Source organism: Phascolarctos cinereus, unplaced genomic scaffold, assembly GCF_003287225.1.
Source record: "Phascolarctos cinereus isolate Bilbo 61053 unplaced genomic scaffold, phaCin_HiC Scaffold_1;HRSCAF=81, whole genome shotgun sequence".
Lineage (NCBI taxonomy): Eukaryota > Metazoa > Chordata > Mammalia > Diprotodontia > Phascolarctidae > Phascolarctos > Phascolarctos cinereus.
In genome coordinates, this window is record NW_027555514.1 from 204,446,947 (window position 1) to 204,471,325 (window position 24,379).

The 24,379-nt window shown below is 37.4% G+C and overlaps 1 protein-coding gene across 1 annotated transcript in view; it reads left to right on the forward strand.

Annotated features, from left to right (window-relative positions):
• Positions 1–24,379, forward strand: part of PKP2 (plakophilin 2) — a 136,986-nt gene that overhangs the window by 83,239 nt on the left and 29,368 nt on the right. The window contains 1 exon segment of the mRNA XM_020975811.2: positions 11,917–12,034. Coding sequence (XP_020831470.1) covers positions 11,917–12,034 — 118 coding nt within the window.

Here is a 24,379-nt window from a genome sequence, read left to right on the forward strand (position 1 = left end):
TGGGAAGCCTCCTTCCCGGTGTCACTGAATCTTCAATAATACTGTCTTCTGCAGTGCTTATCATTCTTATTATATTTTGATAATTAACAGTGTGCCACATTATAACAACAAATAGAACCTGCCCAATTAGACCTATCAGCAAATAAGAAGTATTAGCCAATGGAAAGAACAGAAATTCTCCTGAATGGAAGCCCTCACCCCAACCCTCTGCTAGACTCCAATTTTACACTAAATGAATATTTAATCCAACAATCACTACATTTTATACTAGAAAGACAACTAACACAGTAGTTTATGAGTTCTTAGAGGTTTAAGAAAGTTAACCTAATGATTAGTCTTGGGGTTATTGAGGTGGGGAAGGGGCTTTCCATTTCTCTTATCATCTGTTACCCACTGATTTTTGTCAGCCTCAGTTGCCTTATGTATCAAGTCCCTGTCCCATGTCTGTATCTGTTAATATGTGTGTATACAGCTAAAAGACAAACAAGCCCTAAGGACAAAGGCTTAGGGGGTGCACAGAGGAGGTAGCTCAGTCTGCCCTGACCCTCAGCCAGAGTGTCCATCGGTTGGCATTCCAGCAAGGGACCTTATCTCCTGGATACTACATATTACAATTTCCCTATAGAATCATAGCTTTTTCATGCTCTATTAAAAAAAATACTTTAAAAAATTTCACATGAAAGAAGGCAAAAATATCTTGGTGGTTAAAGCTGTAGTAATTCCGTTTATGGTACACTTCTAGATCCAAAAATGGCTTAAGATAGACTTGGTGAATATATACATGTATTTTATATTTATGTGCATAGCTATAGTGTATCTATATCTATATTATGCGCATGTAACAGTATAAAGAAGTTGGTGTGGTGATCAACCACTCTTATTTGCCATTTGTCTACTAGTGACTAGTCCAAATAGATATTCCTAGTATAAACACTCTTCCTTAACTCTAAGAAGTAGGATTAAAATATTTGGAATTCTGTTTATTCGTTTGTTAACTTTTAGCCCCCAGCTAGAGACATTGCTTCTGTTAAAATACCTAGTATTAGTCTTTTTTCTCTCTCTCTCTTCTCTGAAGATGTTTCCTCCCTCAGTTTGTTCTTGTTACCTATATTCCCAATAAGTATAAGCTCAACTAGAAATTACCAGTGGTTATTGCCACAAAGACAAAATAAATATTTAAAAAGGAAGGTAAGTACCCAACCCATGCTCAGAGGAAAATGATTCATCTTTTATGAAGGAGTTCAGGGAGAAGACATCCAAGATTACCCCCTTGGGTTCTATATTCTAAGGGTTTTGGCAACACAACTTCTGTCCCAAAATACCTTCTACCCAAGCAATATCACTCCCAGATCATGGCCCCTTTATTTGTGGTGGTTACCTGAACTTCTATAGCTTCCCTTTCTTCAACTTTATGCTTCTGATTGTTCCACCAGGAGGTAGGTTACTCCTTATGTTTTTCTCATGGACTTGGTGAAGTGACTTTTAAAAGACACCCTGAGGAATGGCCTACCATTCTTCAACCAGTTGTTTTCCCCCTTTTTGATTCCCTCAAAAGGATTAATTTCCACCTTGTAAAAGAATCAGCTAGTGTAGCTTCGTTTTACACTTAGCTTAGCACATCATTATTCATACTCTTCTCTGACTCAGTCAAGGAAAGGCCAGTTCCTTTAAGCATGTATATGTAGATATATATGTCACAAAAGACCCATAATTTTATTTTAACTTGCTGGAATTTTCAATTGGTCTTATGGCATTAGAATATATTGGTGGAGACATATATCCAGAAGGACATGCTACTCTCCCAACTCACCCTAGCAGGTTGTGAAGGACATGCTACTCTCCCAACTCACCCTAGCAGGTTGTATCCTCAGATGGTGGCTACTATTAATTCCTCTAAGGAATCCTGAGGGTCTGAGGTGGAGAGAAGATTCTAGTGCAGGGAGCTAGGTGACATTGTAGATAGGGTGCCAGACTTTGAGTCAACAAAATCTGAGTTTGATAGTTGCTCTGGATACTTATGACCTTGGCATGTCACTTAATCTCTCTTACCTTTAGTTTACATTACATTTTAAGCTCCTGTAGAGCAAGGGAACTATCTTTTCCTGCTTTTTGTATCCCAGTGCTTAGCATATTGCCTGGCACATGTAGGTGCTTAATAAATGTTGATTGATTGATTGAATGATTTCTCATCTGTAAAATGGTGAAAATAATAGCACCTTCCTCACAGAGTTTTTGTGAGGACCAAATGAGATATCTGTATAGTATTTTGCAACCTTAAAGCACTATTATTAGCTATTATTAGTGTTTTCTTGGTTCTGTTTACTTCATATAAAGCAGTTCATACAAGTCTTCCTAGATTTCTTTTAAACTATCCCTTTTATAATTTCTTACAATATGATAATAGTCCATTACATCTACCTTATATCCATCAGTTTCCTTGCCAGATAAAGGAGCAAATTGACTGCCAAAGATGACACCTCAGCTTTAACATTTTATGAAGATATGATGGAATATTCTTAACATTGTCTCATAAAACAGAAAAAGACAGTACAGGGTAAAAGCTGTCTAAATAAGGGTGCTTACCAAGGAAGTAGAAATGACAATAAAAGGAACAAGGAAAAAGAAGGGCCCCAAGCCAACCGTCCTTTTCCCCCTCCTAGCTCTTCTTCTGATTCTCCAGACTGTCTCCCTGTTTCAGCTGCCTTCTTACTTTGGAACATTCCTCTACCTCTCAGGCCCCCTTCTCCCACCAATAAGTTCCTCCCAGGGCCACCATTTTGGAGAGAGGTTCAGGCTGGCCATCCTTCATTCCTGTCCCAGTTCTGTTTTCAGCTCTCCAGTCTTGACACCATGCCCCTGGGCAGGTAATAACCCTAACCCACTTCAGCACTCTTTTGTGTACTATCTTCATTCATTAGAATGTCAGCTTCTTGAGGGCAGGGACTGTCTTTATTTTTGCTCACCTTTTTATCCCCAGTACTTAGGGATGCCTGGCTCATAGTACGTGCTTAATAAATTCTTTGCTAACTGCTGGATTGGATCAAGTATATAAAGGGAAAATCCACATTGGAGGCATAATTAAGAGAGTATTGAAAGACCCATTTAAAAGGTATCTAAAGGAGAGAAAGATACCAAAGGCATTGAAAAATCTTGGGCCTTAATGTTTCTAAAATAAGGAGATAGAAAAAACATCAACAAATATTTTCCTACATAAATATTCTCCCATGTATGCAATATCTTTATGAATGTCATCTATACACAAGTTGAAGACATCTTCAATGAAAGTATTAGTAGGAAACAAACAGGCTTTCATGAATGATATTCAACATCTTTACCATCTCAAAATTAACTGAAAAGTATGGAGAATATAAGACCCTGATGGGTATATTTTTGATTGACTACGAAAAAGCATTCCATTTAGTATAACAAAATGCTACTTTGCAAGATATTTTATAGCATCTTGTCCCATGGGGGAAGATGGCATGGGTTGACTTCCATCTGCACCAGCACAATGCCCCTTTCACCTTCTACAAGCTTGATTGCCGTCATTCTGCAAAAAGGAGAGCCTCCCTTTCTTCTGGGTTCCCTCTGAACAAGGATCTTCCATCTCCTGCTATGCCTGTTTCTGTTGCCTAATAATCTCCAGTCTTGTGAGGGAAGAAGAGAAATTAATTGGGACCTTCTATTTAATGTGTGCCTTCTTTCTGGTTGCACATGTCTCCTTGCCTAATCTTCAGAGTCCGTTGGAGTGAAACTTTCCACTCAATGATTAACATACACCTGTTCAATCCCTATACATGCCAGTGATTCTGAACCCCTATAGGTCATCATCAAAACTCCATGCCCCCTAACAACTAATTTCTTATTCCTATCTCCCTCAAGCATCTTGCCCCAAAGTCTCAACCAAATTCTACCCATCCCTTCCACTGTGCCGTCTGAAATGCCTGTTCCTTCATCTTAAATCTTTTCATCTTTTAGCATTCATGGAGATCCGACTGCCCCCTGATGACATAGTCTCCTTAGCTACCAGTCCTGGCTGCTCTCATTCCTTTTGATTCACTGGTCAAACTGAGGGAGTTAGATTACTTCTTGCTCCCCATTGTCACTTTCACATTCTTTCCCTACCTCTATCACTCAGTAATCTCCTTTTCTTCCAGGACCATACAATTCACATCTTCTATCCAATCAATATCCTGGTAACTGCCCTCTACAGATATACAGGACCTTCTCTACAGACCTCTCTTTCTTCTTCAATAAATTCAGTACCTGGCTCACAATCTTTCTTTCCTCCTCAACTGCTTCCCTCATGCTAGAGGATTTCAGCATATATATTGACTTACCCTCAAACAGCCTAACCATTCAGTTCCTTAATTACCCTGGGTCTCAGCCCCTCCAACAAATGTGCTCTCCTTCTTGAAGCCTTGAATGCCTGGCCTATCCTCCCTCCCCCATGATTCTATGAGGCTGGTGAGGAGCTAGGAGAGGCTACAGCTCACCTCTATGGTCTGAAACCTGCCCATCTCCTACAATCACTTGCCCCCTCCCACCTCCTACTGCAGCTCCCAGGCCTCCTCAATTGTTTGACACCTGTTGGGGCCTTCCTGGGGACTCTGCACCCCTTAGTACCCTTCCCTCAGTCTGGTTCCCCCATTCTTGGCTGCCAGAACCACCCAGATCTGACAAGTAAGGGGAGAGGAGCTAGGGGTGTAACCTTACTCTGGAGAGCAAAGGTCATGGCTCCCAGGCTTCTACGGAATACTGTTGGGGTCAGAGGTCACTACCCCAGCCATGGGATCATCCTGAAAATAGAAGACTCAGATCCAGCCCCTAAAGGGTTAAGTGTAAGAGCTGCTCTTTAGAGAGATAGGGATTACCTGGAGGACAGAGGTTGTGATCAGCTGAGAGGCAATGCTGTTCCCTCTCCTTTTCTCCCTGTCCCCTTCCTTTTCACTCTTTAAGGCCATGCTACCTCAAAGGGTCTTTTGGACACTAAGCCTCCTCCAAGCTTATCAAGCCTGAGGCCAAAGTCACATACACCTTCTTGTTCCCCCTTTCCACCTGGGGGAAGCTGGGTGGAGCTACTGGGATATCAGAAGTCACCAATGATCCTCTTTAATAGAGTAAGAGAAGATGGGGGTGTTGGGAGGAAGGCTGTTCCCTGTACATATTTATCTCCCCTTCCACATCTGTACATTTTTATAAAAGTAAGCCCTCAGCCCAACTCCTATTCCCTTCATTTAATTAAATCCTCGGACTGATACTTTTTTTTAACTACTTTGCTCCTCCATGTCACACACAAAGATGGATGTACCCTTGAATTTGCACTACTTTCATGTTCAAGAATTTCTGGCCATAATCTATTATGTTTTCCACCTCTCCCTCTGCCTTCCCATACAAAGTCCTACACTTGGTTCACATTATAATCTCCAGCTTCTCAGTTCTCTCTTGCACTTGTCAGGCTCTCTTCTTTTCCCCATCTTGATTCCTTTAGAAACCAATTTGAGTCTATACTGTCCTCTTCTCTTGAGTTCTTGGCACCCTTTTTATGTTGTCAAATGTGCCCTGCCAAGCCTCAGCCTCAGCCTCAGATCACTGGCACCATCCTCTACCTTTGCTATTACACACATGCTTCTGAAAAAGGGTGGAGAAAATAATGTAACTATTCTGACTCAGTCAACTACAAATTTATGTTTCACAACCTCAGCTGGCCTTCACTGCTGCTAGGCAATCCTTCTTCACCTCCCTTATCAACTGACTATCCCTCACTCCACAATAGCTCTTTTTTTTTTTGGCTAGGCAATGGAGTTAAGTGACTTGCTCAGGGTCATACATAGTATGAAGTGTCTGAGGCTGGATTTTGAACTCAGGTCCTCCTTACTCTAGGACCGGTGCTACCCCTACACAATAGCTCTTCTAAATCTTTTCATCCCTCCTCAAACCTCTTTCCTTTCTGTCCCTTTCCCCGCCACACCTTCTGAGATGAGAACCTTGCCTCAAATTTTACAGAAAAAAATTGAGGTCATTCACCAAGAGCTCCCTCTTCTCTCCTTTTCTTCATCTCGTATATCTCAAATGCCTTCTATCACTATATCCTCCTCCATCCCTGTCTTACATAAAGAGGTAGCCCCTACTCCTTACTAAGGTAAACCCCTCTACCTGTACTAGCAACCTCATTAGATCCTATCTCTTCCAAGAGAAGAAATCCTTACTCTTTTGTCTTCAATGTCTCCTCTGGCTCTCTATTACCTCTGGAATCAAATATAAATTCCTCTGTTTAGCATTTAAAGGACTTCAAAAAGTAGTCTTGCTGTGCCTTTTTTGCCTTCTCACACATTGTACCCCTCCAGGTACTCCACAATCTAGCCAGACTGGTGTTTTTGCTAGTCTTCGTACATGACGTACTATTTCCTATCTCAGTACTTTGGCAGTGGTTGTTCTCTTGCTCTCCCTCTTCACTTCTAACTCTTTAGAATCCCTTTTTCCTTAAACTCTCAAGTTAAGAGGAGGAAGCCCTCTCCTGATACCCCAGCTGCTGTTGTTTTCCTCACTTCGGTTACCTTGAATCTTCTTTGTATGTGTCCATTAGGTATGTAGTACATCATCTTTGTCCCATTACAATGAAAGCTCCTAATGGGATCTTGAGAGATCCCCAGCACGTTGCACAGTGCCATATACAAGTACTTAATAAATGCTTGGTTGATGATTCATGAGCACAATTCTATAAAATTAGCTACCCTTAAGTGTCATTCATATTTTTAGTATCTCAAGTGAACCTGTAACTATGTTTGATATGCAGAAGCAAATGTATTACATGTACTGCTGTCAACAAAATTATTAACTATAAAAAACTTTGTAATAGTCTCATTTCAAGTGGATAAAATCTGCTTAATACTAAATTGCAAGGCACCTGTTAGGAGAAATGCATATCAGTTAACTGGAATGCCCAAGTGAAATGCCATATAAGTCCCAACATAAACATTCCACAAAATTTAACATACCAAGAAATCCAATTTGTCAAAGCACTTCTAAAAAGTAACTGGTGGGGGACAGCTAGGTGGCATAGTAGATAGCACACTGGCCCTGAAGTCAAGAGGACCTGAGTTCAAATCCAGCCTCAGACCAAACACTTGACACTTACTAGCTGTGTGACCCTGGGCAAGTCACTTAACCCCAGTTGCCTAAAAATAAAAAATAAAAAATTAAAGGTAATTGATGGAAGAAGGAAGAAGAAAAAGTGGAAAGGACACTGTGAAACATTACTAATTTTAATTAATTAATTAATTTTATGGCCCTCCATTCAGGAACGTCTGTGAAATCAATTAGATATACTTAGAGCAGAAATTGCTGTATGACCTTGGGCAAGTTATTTTGAATGTTTCTGAGCATCAGTTCTTTCATCCACAAAATTAGGGGGTTGAACTAGAAAATACCTTCCAAAGTCCTTTCCAGCATTATGAGTTTTCTCATTCTAACAGAGTTGGTTAGAAAGAATGTGAAAAGGAAAGACAAAAGTGAAGAGCATCATTTCTCTAAAGAAACCTGTAAAACTTAGGGGTTTATAGATTTTTATAGTGTTTCTGGCCTGTTAAAAAAATGAGAACCACTTTCTAGCCTATACATACATATGTACATATGTATGTGTAAATATACATATATATGTACACACACACACACACACACACATACACACACACACACCAGTTAACCAGTATGTAATTCAGTTTTAGAAGATCCAAATGATAGCAAAGGAATCTTCTATCAGTCAAATTATAAAAATTCTAATATACATTCTGATTTATAGTCTATAATTCAGTGTCTTTAACTCTAATTCAGTGGCTCTCAACACTTTTTGTTCCATAAACCCTTTTCAACAGCAACAACAAAAATGTGTGTGAACCATCAGAGTTTAATATACAACTCAAAATATTCTTTTAGATTAAGTGATGAAATATTTTCCCCCAAAACTCCAAATTAAAATTTGTTAAATAATTGTGATTACAAGTCTAAAGTCTTATCACATACACACCTGTAAAAAATAATAAAACAATCATGAATATTTTATATGGGATATTCTTTCAGCATTAAAGAAGTAATCTAGCAAGACTTCATGTACTTATTTTGCTTATTTTCTGAAAGACTCCATATTATATTCCTTGATTTTACAAATTTTGTTGAATGTAAATGAGATTTTAAATGAAATAAGTCACTACTTGGAAGAGGTTTAATATAACATAATAATCCTATGTAAACTTAAGCTTCATGTTGGACTTTCTTTATTTGAAGAAAGGTTCAAAATATTTGGCTTGACACCAAGCACATCCTCAAATCTGGTTCAGATAAGTTTATTTCTGAAGTTTGACTTAAAACAAGAATAAGTAAAAATGCTAACTCACACAAATATGTGATGGAAAATGGTAAGAAAATTTTATAAACTACCCTACTTAGAGATGGAAATTCATTTTAAAAAAAATTTTAGCCACCTAACTAATTAATGAAAATGAATAAAATATTTGCTTTTCTACTAGCAAATGATAAGTACTACGTTTAATGTACTTAAAGTTAAATTGTATGTATTGCTTCATTTTTATAGTGTTTATATGTAAACTATCCTTTATAAGTGAAGAATTTGTCTAGATGTGACTTTCTTCTGTGCTACCACTGACACATGAGCTAAAGTTTCACAGAAAGTCTACTAAACTAACTAGTATTGCCAGCCAGTTCATTTGAAAATCTGCCAGATAGAAGAATACTAATATAAAAAGAGGATAAATTTAAATTGGAAAACAGGCTGTACACTGAAACAAGAGGCAAGATAAGGTTTGTTTCTGCACAATGTTTGTAATGGTCCATAATGTTTTCAAGATAGCTTATAATGTGCACGCCCAACAATCATCATTTTTAAACAGTCTGACATTTGTACCAGAAGAATGCAACTATTTGTGTTATATTGATCATGTGATTGCACAGATGATGAGGTATGACTACAGGGTAACAGGGAAACTAGCAAGCTATTCTAATAACAGAATATGTAACACAAATGAAGGTGTGGACATTTATTTGATCATCCATTTGCCCTTGAATATCCTGGAAACACTCCAATGACAGATTGAGAAACTGCAAGGACACATTGCACACAGTGCAATAAGTGGTCAGAGTCTAATGTAATCACTGCTTGAATGCCAAAATTATTGTGCACATGATCACTGCAGAAACAAACCTATAATACTTCATACATGTTTGTTGTCAGAGGGGAAAAATGTATTTGTAATACTATTGGGCAATTATGTATTGCTTACAATGCCATTAAATTTTTAGTATGAACCCCTTGGGCCATCATTGCTTTGGGTTTATGAATCACTAAATGGGAAACACTGCTGTAATTTTCTCTCATATATTAGTCTTATTTCCCCAGCTAGATTGCAAAGTCTTTTATGGTAGGAACCATATCTTGTTCTTAGTTACCCATGGTTCCTAATATAGCATTGCATTCCTAGTTAATGTGTGGTACTACTTGATTAATTTCTATGAACAATACATAGGGTAAATGCATGCTTGTGCTACTTCCTGCTACTAGGAAAGGCTGAGGGTGGTAGATCACTTAACTTTGGGAATTCTGAGCTTCAGTAGGGCTAGGTGTCTGTGCTAAGTCTGGCACAAATATGGTGAGCCCCTGGAAGTGGAGAGCCACCATGCTGCCTAAGGAGGGACAAATCAGACCAAGTCAGAAAAATAGGAGTAAGTTAAAGCTTTTTTGTCAATTGTTGTTGAGACAGAGCCCAAGAGTAGTCTTTACAACTTCTAGCCTGGACAAGATAGCAAAACAAATTTCTCCCTTCGTCTCCCCCAAAAGGTGAATCAATTGAAGCTTAGAGATGGATTTTTCAAATGAGTCACATTTACAGAATTATTTGATGAGAAATGATGTTCAGAAGGATAGTCCTGAGGCAATACAGTATACTCAGTTAACCTGGAATTTTAGAGCTGTAAGAGGCCTAAATATTCATTAAATCCAGTTCTCTTATTTTACAGATGAAGAAACTGAGAGAATAATAGCCAATATGTACATTGTGCTTTAAGGTTACAAAAATGCTTTACATGCATTATCTCATTTGCTCAAAACTATCCTATGAGGTAGGAACTATTATTTATCTACAAGTTATAGATCTTAAGAATCTTAAAACACAGATCTAATGAGTTGACTTCTCTACTCAATATGGCAATACAATATATTCAATTGTCATAGAATTTCAAATAAATGAGGTTCACAGAGGTTGTAACTTGCCCAAAATTTCACAATTATAAGTACCTTGGGAAGAATTAGAACCCAACTTCAAGTCCAATACTATCAATTACATCAAGCTAACTGTCATGGAGCATTTCTTGTGTTACCATGGGCAAGTCATTTAATCTTCCTAAACCCCAGTTTCCTAATCCATAAATGAAGGGGTAGACTAGATGGCCTCTAAGGTCCCAATGAGTTCTAGATATAAACCCCATGATCTATAAGGTCAAGTGTCTTGACCAATATCATGCTCCTCTCAGATCAGAATAAGGACTAGAACTTAAATTTCTGGTATCCAATCTGATGCTCTTTCCACTAACTCATGTGCCCCTTGCCATTTACCATTTTGGAATAATCCTTACCTCCTACCTTCTCACAAGAATTGAAAATAGTATCTAATGATGCTCTTTTGAGTAAATAGATAAAAGTCATTCAATGCTATTATACTTTAAAGTAGTAGTTCACAGAAGATGTTGTTTCCAGAACTGAGGACTTTAATTACTGAAATAGAAACTTAAGAAGTTTCAAGGGTTCATAGATGACTCAATTCTAGATATTTAACTCCATTCTCTTCTGTATCTCAGCCCTAAATCACCAACTCTTCTTGAGAAGATACAGTTGACTATCCCATAGACATCTTAAACTCTATGTCTGAAACTGTCAAAGGTATCACTAATTCTTTGGGTCACTCAGGTTCTTAATCTCATAGGCATCCTTAATTTCTTACTCTTACTCATCCCACATGTCCAGTCAGTTGATAAATCTTTCTATTTCTACCTCCACAGTATTTCTGAAATTGAACTTCTTCTATCCACTTACCATCACTATAGTTTAAGACTTCAGGACAATTCTCCGGTGCTGCTTCTCATTTATTTCTCTGCCTCAAGTCTCTCTCCACTCCAATCTAACTTCTACTTCACTACCACCATGATTTTCTGGAAATATAGATCTAATGAGGTCACTTCTCTACTTTCTTTTTTTTAAGGCAATTGGGGTTAAATGACTTACCTAGGGTCACACAGCTAGTAAGTAGAGGTCACTTCTCTACTCAGTAAACTCCATTGGATTCTTATTACCTCTAAGATAAAATATAACCTCCTCTGTCTGGAACTAAAAGTCACAACCTGGTCCTAACCTACCAACATTCCCAGCCTTATTACATAATTCTACCCCCTTCTCTTATCCCCTTCTCCTCCTACTTTACTGTAAAGTAAGATAGATGATCTAACCAATTTGGCATTCACACATGACTCTCTTTTTCTAGTCTCCTTGCCTTTGCACTGTCTCCTTTTCCTGGAATGAATTTTCCTGTCCCTTCTGCCTCTTAGAATACTTGGTATCTTTCAAGACTCAGCTCAGGTGTCACCTTCCACATGAAACCTTTCCTGCTAACTATCTTTTATTCATTTTGCAAATATTTTTGTGTATGTATTGTCTTGCCTCATAAGATACAAGCATCTTAAGGGCAAAGATGGATTTTGCTTTTGTCTTTATATACATGGTGCTTAGTATAATGTCTAATGCTTGATAATTAGTTGTTGATTGATGGGTTGAAGAAACACAGGAAAGAAATTTAAGTGAAAAGGTCCCATTTCATTCATAATGAACAAGTGATTTTACCTCTTATTTAACAGAAATATGAGTTCTGCTGGACCTGATGGAAGGAAAGTGATGAGAAGATGTGAAGGATTGATAGATTCTCTTGTGCATTATGTTAGAGGAACCATTGCAGATTATCAGCCAGATGATAAGGTAAATCAAGACAAACTGGTAAGAGAATTCTTTGCACAAAGATTGTCATTCTCTTGGCATAAGTTATTGTAGGTAGTCACTAGTATTTACACTTGGTCTGTTACTCATGTGATTTGTCTAACTAAAGCTCAACATCCCAACCTCTTACACTGCTGACATGTACCTTCCTTTCATACTAAAATATTCTTTTCATGCGATAGTTACCATATTATTACTTGATCCCTAATAATCTATCGATCTAAATTATAAATTTGCATTTCTCCAATCAATAGTGAATTAGAATATTTTTTCATATGACTATAGATAGCTTTGGTTACTTCATCTTTCATTACTTTTGCTAATTTATCAATTGAAGAATGGCTCTTAGTTTTTATAAATTTGACTCAGTTCTCTATATGTTTGAGAAATGAGCCCTGTGTCAGAGAAAATTGCTTCAAAGTTTTTTTCACAATTACTATAGCTAACTGTATTTCTCTCTATTCTACTCCCCCACCTCATTTATTCTATTCTCGCTCTCCTTTCACGTCTCTCCTCAAAAGTGTTTTATTTCTGACTACTCCCTCCCTTAATGTGCTCTCTCTTCTTTCATGCCCCCTTCTCTTATCCCCTTCTCCTCCTACTTTAAAGTAAGATTTCTATATCCAATTACATGAATATATTATTCCCTTTTTGAGCCAATTCTGATGAAAGTAAGGTTCACTCACTCCTCCTCACCTCCCCCTTTTCCCCTCCAGTGTAAAAGCTTTTTCTTGCCTCTTTAATTTGAGATAATTTACCCCATTCTACCTCTCCCTTTCTCTTTCTCCTAGCACATTCCTCTTTCTTGCCCCTTAATTTTATTTTTTAGATATCATCCCTTCATATTCAACTCACCCTGTGCCCCCTGTCTATATATACTCCCTCTAACTACCCTAATAATGAGAAAAGTTTACAAAAGTTACAAATATTATCTTCCCATGTGAGAATGTAAACAGTTTAAAATTATTAAGTCCCTTATGATTTCCATTTCCTGTTTATTTTTATGCTTCTCTTCAGTCTTGTATTTGAAAGTCAAATTTTGCATTCACTGCTGGTCTTTTCATCAAGAATGCTTGAAAGTCCTCTATCTCATTGAATTTCCATTTCTTCCCCTGAAAGATTATACTCAGTTTTTCTGGGTGGGTGATTGTTAGTTGTAATCTTTGCTTCTGTGCCCTCTGGAATATCATATTCTAAGCCCTCTGATCCTTTAATGTAGAAGCTGCTAAATCTTGTGTTATCCTGACCCTTATACTTAAATTGTTTTGTTTTTGTTTTTCTGGCTGCTTGCAATATTTTCTCCTTGACCTAGGAACTCTGGAATTTAGCTATAATATTTCTGGGAGTTTTCATATTCAGATCTCTTTCAGGCAGTGATCAGTGGATTCTTTCAATTTCTATTTTACTCTCTGGTCCTAGACTATCAAGGCAGTTCTCCTCGGTAATTTATTAAAGATAATGTCTAGGCTTTTTTTGATCATGGCTTTCAGTTAGTCCAATAATTTTAAAATTATTTCTCCTGCATCTATTTTCCAGGTCAGTTGCTTTTCCAATGAGATATTTCACATTGTCTTCTATTTTCTTCATTCTTTTGGTTTTGTTTTATTATTTCTTGATTTCTCATAAAGTCATTAGTTTCTATTTGCTCCATTTTCATTTTTAAGGAATTATTTTCCTCAGTGAGCTTTTGGATCTCCTTTTCCACTTGACCAATTCTGCTTTTTAAGGCATTCTTCTCCTCATTGGCTTTTTAGACCTCTTTTGCCATTTGGCCTAGTCTGTTTTTTTAGAGTGTTATTTTCTTCAGTATTTTTTTAGGTCTCCTCTAGCAAGCTGTTGACTCATTTTTCATTATTTTCTTACATCACTCTCATTTTTTTCCCTAATTTTTCCTCTACCTCTCTTACTTGATTTTCAAGATCATTTTTGTGCTCTTCCATGGCCTGAGATCAATTCATATTTTTCTTGGAGGCTTTGGATATAGGAGCTTTGACTTTGTTGTCTTCTTTTGTGTGTTTTGATCTTCCTTCTCACCATAGGAGCTTTCAGTAGTCAGGGTTTTTTTCCCATTGTTTGCTCATTTTCCCAGCCTTTTACTTGACTTTTAACTCTTTGTTAAAGTAGGTTTCTGCTTCCCACATAGAGGGCACACTGTCCCAAGCTTCAGGGGTTTTGTGCAGCTGTTTCCAGAGATACCTGTAAGTTTTCAGTTCTTCCAAGGTGGTATGATTTAAGAAGTGTTTACTCCTCTCCTGGCCTGTGCTCTGGTCAGTGAGTGACCACAAGCACTCCTTTCTGCCCTGGAATTGTGAGGAAGGTCCCTGCTCCACTACTGCCACAAGTTCTGCTATGCTAGTGCTCCTCCTCACCCTGGGACTGCCACAGAGTTCTACTTCAGTGCTAGCAAAAAGACTCCTGTGATCTACTTCTGCGCAGTTGTTTGACCTCTTACCATCTGTGGACTGAGAGCTCCAGAAGCAGCTGCTACCACTACTGATTCAGTGGCTCCAAAGGTCTGCTCCTGGTTTGCTGGGGCCAGGACTGTGCTGGTGTGGCCTGTGTTGGGCTGTGCTCCTCTCATACCCTGGTGCAACAGACCTTTCCTGCCAACTTTCCAAATTGTCTGGGGCTGGAGACTTGTTTCACACCATCTTTTTGGTGGGTTCTGAATTGAAATTTTTCTCAAGGCTGGATTCTGCACACTTCTGGAGGGAATATTTAGTCTTTTTCAGTCCTGGTTAGTATTCCCTGGGTATACAGTAATATGTTTTTCTTGGATCTCAGGGATGACCGTTCAGGGAACTGCATTCCCTAAGTGATCTTATTTAGGGCAAAGTCTGGTCACTTCCCTCCTGGTCTGAGGTTTGCAATTTCTGGATTCCAATTTTGTCTGGACAACACAATTTCAGTCTTGCCCTTGATAGAAGTTACAGCAGATTGCTACTGATTCAAAGTCCTGTTGCCTAACCAGGAGGCTCTGCAGATTCAGAGTTTTGAAACTGCAGAATTACCCTAGGTTTGAGCTCCTTTCTCTGGTTACTTTACTGCAGACCTCATTCAGCCCATTTCTGTGGTATGAAAGCCTGATCCATTTTTGTGGTCAGAGCCACACAACTGCCTCTCAATTTGTTTGTTTTTTATGGTGACATTGCAAACTACCGTTACTATATATTACCATATATAGTATATACTATACTACTTATAGAGGCAAACAAAAGTTAATGCTATTAATAACTTCAGTAAAGTTATTGCTTTTGTCCTTTTTTAATCCCAGAAATTTTATTTAATTAAATTCTTTTTTAAAAAAAATTATGAATTTAAGAAAAAATCAACATCATAAACATTTCAGTATACAAAGAAGACAAGAAAAAGAAAATTGTATATTCAATTGTGAACTGTTTTATTATGTACAGTTTAAAATCTATATCATATAGTAACAAAACTGCTCTGCTTATCTGTGCCCCTTTTAAAGAAAATAATATTTTAAAAACCATAATCCTACAATATGTTGTTTACAGGAAACACATTTGAAAAAGAGTGACACATACAGGGTAAAGGTAAAAGGCTGGAGCAGAATATATTATGCATCAGCTGAAGTAAAAAAAGCAGGGGTAGCAATCCTGATCTCAGATAAAGCAAAAGCAAAAATAGATCCCATCAAAAGAGATAAGGAAGGAAACTACATCCTGCTAAAAGGCACCATAGGCAATCAAGGAATATCATTACTAAATATATATGCACCAAATGGTATAGCATCCAAATTCTTACAGGAGAAGTTCAGGGAGTTACAGGAAGAAATAGACAGTGAAACTATACTAGTGGGGGACCTGAACTTCCCCCTCTCAGCACTAGATAAGTCTAACCACAAAATAAACAAGAAAGAAGTTAAGGAGGTGAATAGAGCATTAGAAGAGTTACGTATGATAGACCTCTGGAGAAAACTGAATGGGGATAGAAAGGAATATACTTTTTTCTCATCAGTACATGGCACATACACAAAAATTGACCATGTAATAGGGCATAAAAACCTCACAATCCAATGCAGAAAGGCAGAAATATTAAATGCATCCTTTTCAGATCATGATGCAATAAAAATATATGTAATAAAGGGCCATGGAAAGATAGACAAAAAACTAATTGGAAACTAAATAATCTAATCCTAAAAAATGATTGGGTCAAACAACAAATCATAGAAACAATCAATAATTTCATTCAAGAGAATGACAATAATGAGACAACATACCAAAAACTGTGGGATGCAGCGAAAGCAGTTCTTAGGGGAAGTTTTATATCTCTAAATGCTTACATAAATAAAATAGAAAAAGAGGAGATTAATGAATTGGGCATACAACTAAAAAAAACTAGAAAAAGAACAACTTAAAAATCCTCAACTAAACACCAAATTAGAAATACTGAAAACCAAAGGAAAAATTAAGAAAATTGAAATTAAGAAAACTATTGAACTAATAAATAAAACTAAGAACTGGTTTTATGAAAAAACCAATAAAATACATAAGCCTATGGTTAATTTAATTAAAAAAAGAAAGAAGAAAACCAAATTACTAGTATCAAGAATGAAAAGGGCGAAGCTACCACCAAGGAAGAGGAAATTAAAACAATAATTAGGAATTATTTTGCCCAACTATATGTCAACAAATTTGACAATCTTAGTGAAATGGATACATATTTACAAAAATATAAATTGCCCAGATTAACAGAAAAAGAAGTAAAATACTTAAATAACCCCATCTCAGAAAAAAGAAATTGAACAAGCCATTGATGAACTTGCTAGGAAAAAATCTCCAGGGCCAGATGGATTTACATGCGAATTCTATTAAACACTTAAAGAACAATTACCAAATTCTTTTTATGATACAAATATGGTGTTGATACCTAAACCAGGAAGAGTCAAAATAGAGAAAGAAAATTATAGACCAATTTCTCTAATGAATATAGATGCAAAAATTTTAAACAAAATACTAGCAAGTAGATTGCAGCAATTTATCACAAGAATAATACACTATGACCAGGTAGGATTTATACCAGGAATGCAGGGTTCATTCAATATTAGGAAAACTATCAGCATCATTGAGCATATCAACAACAAAACCAACAGAAACCACATGATCATCTCAATAGATGCAGAAAAAGCTTTTGATAAAATACAACACCCATTCCTATTAAAAACACTAGAAAGCATAGGTATAAATGGAGTCTTCCTTAAAATAATAAATAGCATATATCTAAAACCTTCAGCAAGCATTATATGTAATGGGGACAGGCTAGAAGCATTTCCAATAAGATCGGGGGTGAAACAAGGATGTCCATTATCACCACTGTTATTCAATATTGTACTGGAAACCTTAGCTTTAGCAATAAGAGAAGAAAAAGAAATTGAAGGCATTAGAATAGGCAAAGAAGAAACAAAGCTATCACTCTTTGCAGATGACATGATGATATACTTAGAGAATCCTAGAGAATCAAGTAAAAAACTACCTGAAATAATAAACAACTTTAGCAAAGTTGCAGGCTATAAAATAAACCCACATAAATCATCAGCATTTCTATATATTACCAACAAAGCCCAACAGCAAAGATAGAGAAGAAAGAAAATCCATTTAAACTTACTGTAGACATTATAAAATATTTAGGAGTCTACCTCCAAAACAAACCCAGGAACTCTATGAACACAATTACAAAACACTTTTCACACAAATAAAATCAGATCTAAATAATTGGAAAAACATCAGTTGCTCATGGGTAGGCCGAGCTAATAATAAAATGACAATCCTACCTAAGCTAATTTACTTATTCAGTGCCATACCAATCAAACTACCAAAATTATTTTATAGAGTTAGAAAAAATAATAACAAGATTCATTTGGAAAAACAAAAGGTCCAGAATATCAAAGGAACTAATGAAAAGAAATGCAGGGGAAGGTGGCCTAGCAATTCCAGATCTTAAATTGTATTATAAAGCAGCAATCATCAAAACTGCTTGGTGGCTAAGAAATAGAGGTGATCAGTGGAATAGGTTAAATATGCAAGACACAGTAGTCAATGACTATAGTAATCTATTATTTGATAAACCCAAAGACCCCAGCTTCTGGGATAAGAACCCACTCTTTGAAAAAAACTGCTGGGAAAACTGGAAAAGAGTATGGCAGAAACTAGGCATAGACCCAAATCTCACACCATATACCAAAATAAAGTCAAAATGGGTTCAGACTTAGATATAAAGGCTGATACCATAAGTAAACTGGGAGAACAAGGAATAGTTTACCTATCAGATCTATGGAGAACAGAAGAATTCATGACCAAACAGGAGATAGAGAACATTATGAAAAGCAAAATGGATATTTATTACATTAAATTGAAAAGTTTTTGCACAAACAAAGCCAATGCAACTAAGATTAGAAGGAAGGTAGAAAATTGGGAATTTTTACAACCAGTCTTCTGATAAAGGCCTCATTTCTAAAATATATAGAGAATTAAGACAAATTTATAAGAACACAAGCCATTCCCCAATTGATAAATGGTCAAAGGATATGAACAGACAGTTCTCAGATGAAGAAATTAAAGCCATCTATAGTCATATGAAAAAATGCTCTAAATCGTTATTGATTAGAGAAATGCAAATCAAAACAACTCTGAGGTACCACATCACACCTATCAGATTGGCCAACATGACAAAACAGGAAAATGATAAATGTTGGAGAGGATGTGGGAAAATTGGAACTAATACATTGTTGGTGGAGTTGTGAAATGATCCAACCATTTTGGAGAACAATTTGGAACTATGCCCAAAGGGCTACAAAAATGTGCATACCCTTTGATCCAACAATAGCACTTCTAGGGCTATATCCCAAAGAGATCAAACAAATGGGAAAAGGACCATGTACAAAAATATACATAGCAGCTCTTTTTGTGGTGGCAAAGAATTGGAAATTGAGAGGATGCCCATCAATTGGGGAATGGCTGAGCAAGTTGTGGTATATGAATGTAATGGAATACTATTGTGCTGTAAGAAATGATGAACAGGCTGACTTCAGAAAAACCTGGAAAGACTTATATGGTCTGATGCTGAGTGAAGTGAGCAGAACCAAGAGGACTTTGTACACAATAACAGCCATGTTATGCAATGACTAAGATTGTTAAACTGAACCTTTCTCAGCATTATGAGGATCTAAGACATTTCCAGAGGCCTCGGGATGGATAATGCTGTTCACATTCAAAGAAAGAACTATGGAAGTCAAATCACTATCACTTATTTTTACCTTCTGTTGAGTTTTGTTTCATCTTTCTGATGGTTCCTCGTATTGGTTTTAATTTTTACTTACAACTTCACTAATGTGAAAATATGTTTAATGGGTATGTAAATGTAAAGCCTATATCAGATTGTGGGCTGTCTTGGGGAGGGTGGGGGGAGGAAAAGGGAGAAAAATTTTCAACTCAAAAGCATATGGAAAAAATAAAAAATTTAAATAAAAAAAGAAAAGAAGAAAATAATTTTTAATATTCATTTTTTTCAGTTTCCAGTTCCTAATTATCCTTCCCTCCCTCTCCTCTACCCTCTTTGAAAGATAGCAAGAGGTTATACCTATGCAATCATGTACAACATATTTCCATATTAGTCATTTGTGGGAGAAAACTCAAACCAAAAAAAATGAAAGAAGAAAAATGAAAAATAGTAGGCTCTGGTCTGTATTCAGATATCATCAGTTCTTTCTCTGGACGTAGATAACATTTTTCATCATGAGTCCTTTGGGATTGTCTTGGATCATCATATGTTGTTCATCATATAATATTGATATTACTGTATACAATGTTCTCCTGGCCCTGCTCACTTTACTTGCATCAGTTCATGTAAGTCTTCCCTGATTTTTCTGAAATCATCCTGCTTATCACTTCTTATAGCACAATAATGTTCCATTATAATCATATGCCACAACTTGTTCATGTCCCAATTGATGGACATGCTCACAATTTCCAATTCTTGACTATCACAAAAAGAGCTGCTATAAACATTTTTGTATAGATGGGTCCTTCCTCTCCCTTCTGCCCCATCCTTTTCTTTACCTCTTTGGGATACAGACCTCAATTGGTATTGCTGGTTCAAAGGGTAGTTACAGTTTGCCTTTGGGCATGGTTCCAAACTGATCTCCAGAACGTTGCATATGTTCACAACTCCACCAACAGTGCATTCGCGTCCCAGTTTTCCCACTTCTTTTCCAACATTTATCATTTTCTTTTTCTGTCATATTAGCCAATCTGATACGTGTGAGGTGGTATCTCAGAGTTGTTTTTGTTGTACCGAGAAATCAGTGAGTGAGATCCAGACGTAATTTAAGATGTGGCTTTATTAGCGTGTGGCTGCCAGGGGTATGCACATCCAAATCAAGCAGCAGCCATTAGGGGTTGAGCAAGGGTTTATATAGAAAAGAGCATGGGAAAGAAATGCGAGGAACACTGATGAGGTAATCCAAAGATGCAGGTGTCTTTGGGGCTATGGATGGGAAAGTACAGGGAGTATACTGGACAGGGAGGGGGATGGATCTTTGAAGTCTGGCAAGAGGAAGAGTTCTTGGGCTGGTCAAGGACACCCCTCTCCTTCTGTCTTGATGAGAGAATGCTCTGCAACAAGGGAAAGCTTTCTCACAACACAGGAACTTACTGAGGAATTGGGAGGCTTCCAGAGACAGATCTGATCTGAGGGCTGGGGCCTGAGCAGCTCAGCTCTGTGTAGCTGTACCAGGGAAAGAGATAAGGGTCATGCTGAGGCCCATGCATGAATAACTGCTAGGCACAGTGTCCTTGGGCTGGGGAATGGTTGTTAGAGACAGTGTTTCTGAGACTAGGGAGAAATTGGGGCACAAGTACAAGCACAAGCACCCCATTATTACAGATCAGAGATCACACAGATCAGACCAGACCAGGTGTCCTGGTCTCTGGTATAAACATAATTATCTAAAGCAATTATATTGCAAGCTTTCTTATCCATTTGCGTTGGAGGTACGGGCTATGCTGAGCTATGCAAGAGTACATTTCACTATTGTTTAGATTTAGGAGGAAAGAGGTCTGGGGCAAGATTAAGCACCAACTTTTGCTTTCCATGGCTTAAAGGGCTCTACTACCTAAATGGCAAAATAATGTTCTGTATTACAGTTTTCATTGGCATTTCTCATACCAGTAGTGGTTGAGACTGAGCATTTTTTCATATGACTATAGACGGCTTTGATTTCTTCATCTGAAAACCATCTGTTCATAACCTTTGATCATTTGTCAATTGGGGAATGAGTTATATTCTTTTAAATTTGACTCAGTTCTTTCAATTTTATTCTTGCTCCTTGCCCAGTAGGAGCCTCAGGCCCAGTTCACACCATATCTGTGACCCTGGACTTGTCATGATGCATAGCCTTAGCTCCCAGCCTCATTCCACATTGGATTTGCAACCCACCTCTGTAGTCAGCACTACACTGTTATTGATTTTCCTTCTCCTAGCACAGTATATAGCTTCAGGAACCATCCTGGTATTGCTGCCGCACTGCACTACTGACCAGCCCTCACCTCATTGTCATAAACCTTTCCTCCCGACCTCCTAAGTTGTCTTGGACTGGAAAAGTGTTTCACTCTAACCTTGTGTTGGCTCTGATGCTCCAGAATTCAGTTTGATGCATTGTTTTTAAATTGTTTGAAGGGAAATGTTGGTTAAGTTCCCTATTGTCATTCTTCTTGTACTTCCTGATTGCTACTCGGATACTCTAATTGCGTTTCTCTAATTGTTATTACAAAAAGCTGAACCATATTGTTTCCTATTCTACCACATCTTTGCTAGTCAATTAAAGTAATTGTTATTGTCTACTGGCCCTGCTTAATCATTATATAGCATAACAGTGAAAATAATAATGAATAACTTATGTTCTTACAAAGTGATTTCTCATTTATTACCTATAATGTGTGTGTGTGTGTATGTGTGTGTGTACATGTGTGTGTAATCCTAACAACATCCCTGCAAGATGTGTAGGGAAATTGTTATTACCTCAACTTTTTCAAATTACTGAGGTTGAGAGTTTAAATCACACAGTAGCTGAGCCCAGAATAGGACCATGATCTGCTGGCTTCTAATCTACTGCTCTTTCCACTTAATTTTGTATTATATGTCATTTTAATATATTGGTAAACTAGTACACATGTGTTCTCAGCTTTTACAGACTGATGAAATATGATTGCCTCTAAATTTTTAAGAACTTAATAAGAATTTTTGGTGATGAGAAGACATTCTGTTTAAAATGTAACTTTTAGGCTTCTGGGGTCAGAGAGGGAGGCTGAGATGACCCCAGGAGCCGAGGCTGAGGCCAAGGGCTCAGAGGCGGTAGCAATAATGGGTGCGCACCTGACTTGGTGCTACTTGTGGGAAGCAGAGGTGGAGCCTGACCTGTTGCACATGCCCACCTTTCCCCCGGATTATGGCTTCCAGGGATGCAAGGAGCAAGTGATGGTGGCCACACAGCAGGCAATGAATGATGCACAGCTACTACTGCAATAGCGGGATTACTGCATGCACTGTCCCAATGGACTACTCAAGTGTAAGCAGGACTGCTTTCCCAACTTCCTGGCCTGTGGCCATGAGCAGTGCGTCTGGGACCTCCGTGAGCAACAGGACTCTGTAGGCCAACTGAAAGAATTTGAGCGGAAAGGCATCTGCTGGCATGACAGAAGCTTCAAAGCCAAAAGAGCCACAATTGTACTGAAACCCCAGCTCTATCCCCATTACCATGTACCAGCTGGATAAATAAACACTGTTCTGACCTTCAAAAAAAAAATCCAACTTTTACATTTCCCCATCTGTTATATTCTAGAGCTAATCAACTAAATAGCCTTCTCCTTTTTCCCACGTTTCTGTAGAGGTTGATGTATACTTTTATTTATACCCAAGAAAACAGTAGTAATATGCTGTCCTAGATATTGAAAGACATTTCTCTTTATGACCCTCCATTTTTCCCAATACACTCAACCTATGTAGAGAGGCCAAAAATCTTCTCAAGAGATTTCCATGTTGGCCCATTTCTTAATTCTTTCCCTTCCCCAAATATTCCTTCTTTCCTCCAGATTATAGCACTTTCTCTTCCTTGAAATTATTTTATATTACAGTCAATCCTCAACATTTGCACATTTAATTTTTACAACTTCAAGCATTCATATGATTTTATTAGTAACCTCATTTTCACATTGGCAACCATGCACATGCATGACTATGTGCAACAGAGAAAGAAATGAGAGATGTGATGCATGCAAGTTTGTAGAGCAGCTGGTGTCCTATGAGGGCTGGCATAATCAACTACAGGGCTAGAGACATTGAGGCTGCCAATTCCATCATTGAACATAGCCTCAAGATTAAACATCACCTCACTTCTGTATGCTCCCATATTCTAAAACCCTTAAGGATCTCAAACAGCACAATATCCTTCATGATCTCTAATGCCATCCGCCAACCATGAAGGACAGAGTACTGATGTCAAGAGTTAATCAGTTTCAGCATCTTCTGATAGCAGTGACTCAAATCCCAGCAACCTCTCCCTTGGTTTTCAAAGGGAAGACAATATAGAGAAATAGACGGCAGTATAGTATATGTTACAATGCCCTCATATTGCCATCTGACACAGTGGAAGGTAAGATTCAGGTTAAAAAAGTTTTAGTTTTAAGGATTTTATTGGCTGTCCTATATTTAAGGATTTTCATGTGTTATGAAAAGTGAATATTGTCTGAAATCAATGTTTTCTTATTGAGATGTTAGCACAAAAGGTCACAGACAGAATTCTAGGGAAATACTAGTGGAAAAATGTTTTGCATATTACCAGTTTTATTTTGTGTACTGCATTTTATGGGTTGTTTCATGATTACTGTATTAGTAAAAGTGCATATTATCAAAATTAATGTTTAGTTGTAAAGAATTATATGCAGAAAAATGTATTTTCACCAATTTCTAGCAAAAATTTAGTTTTTAGTGGTCATGAGAACCTACTTCCCATAGGTTCAATGTATCAAAATTCACAGTTTTTACTTTAGTGCCATTTCTGCGAATGTTATGCCTGCAAAGGTTGAGGAATGATTGTACTTGGTACATGCTTCATATTTATGTGTATATCCCTCTCCCCCTACTCTGCAGTAGAATGTAATCCCCCATTTGATTAAGAACTCTTTCATTTTTGTCTTGTTATATACAATACAGCTTTTGCATGTAGTAAATAAATATTCGTTTAATTAATTGAATTTGTAAACTGTCAAAGCTTATACTTATGTGACATGACCTTCAGAATAACCTTCCAGA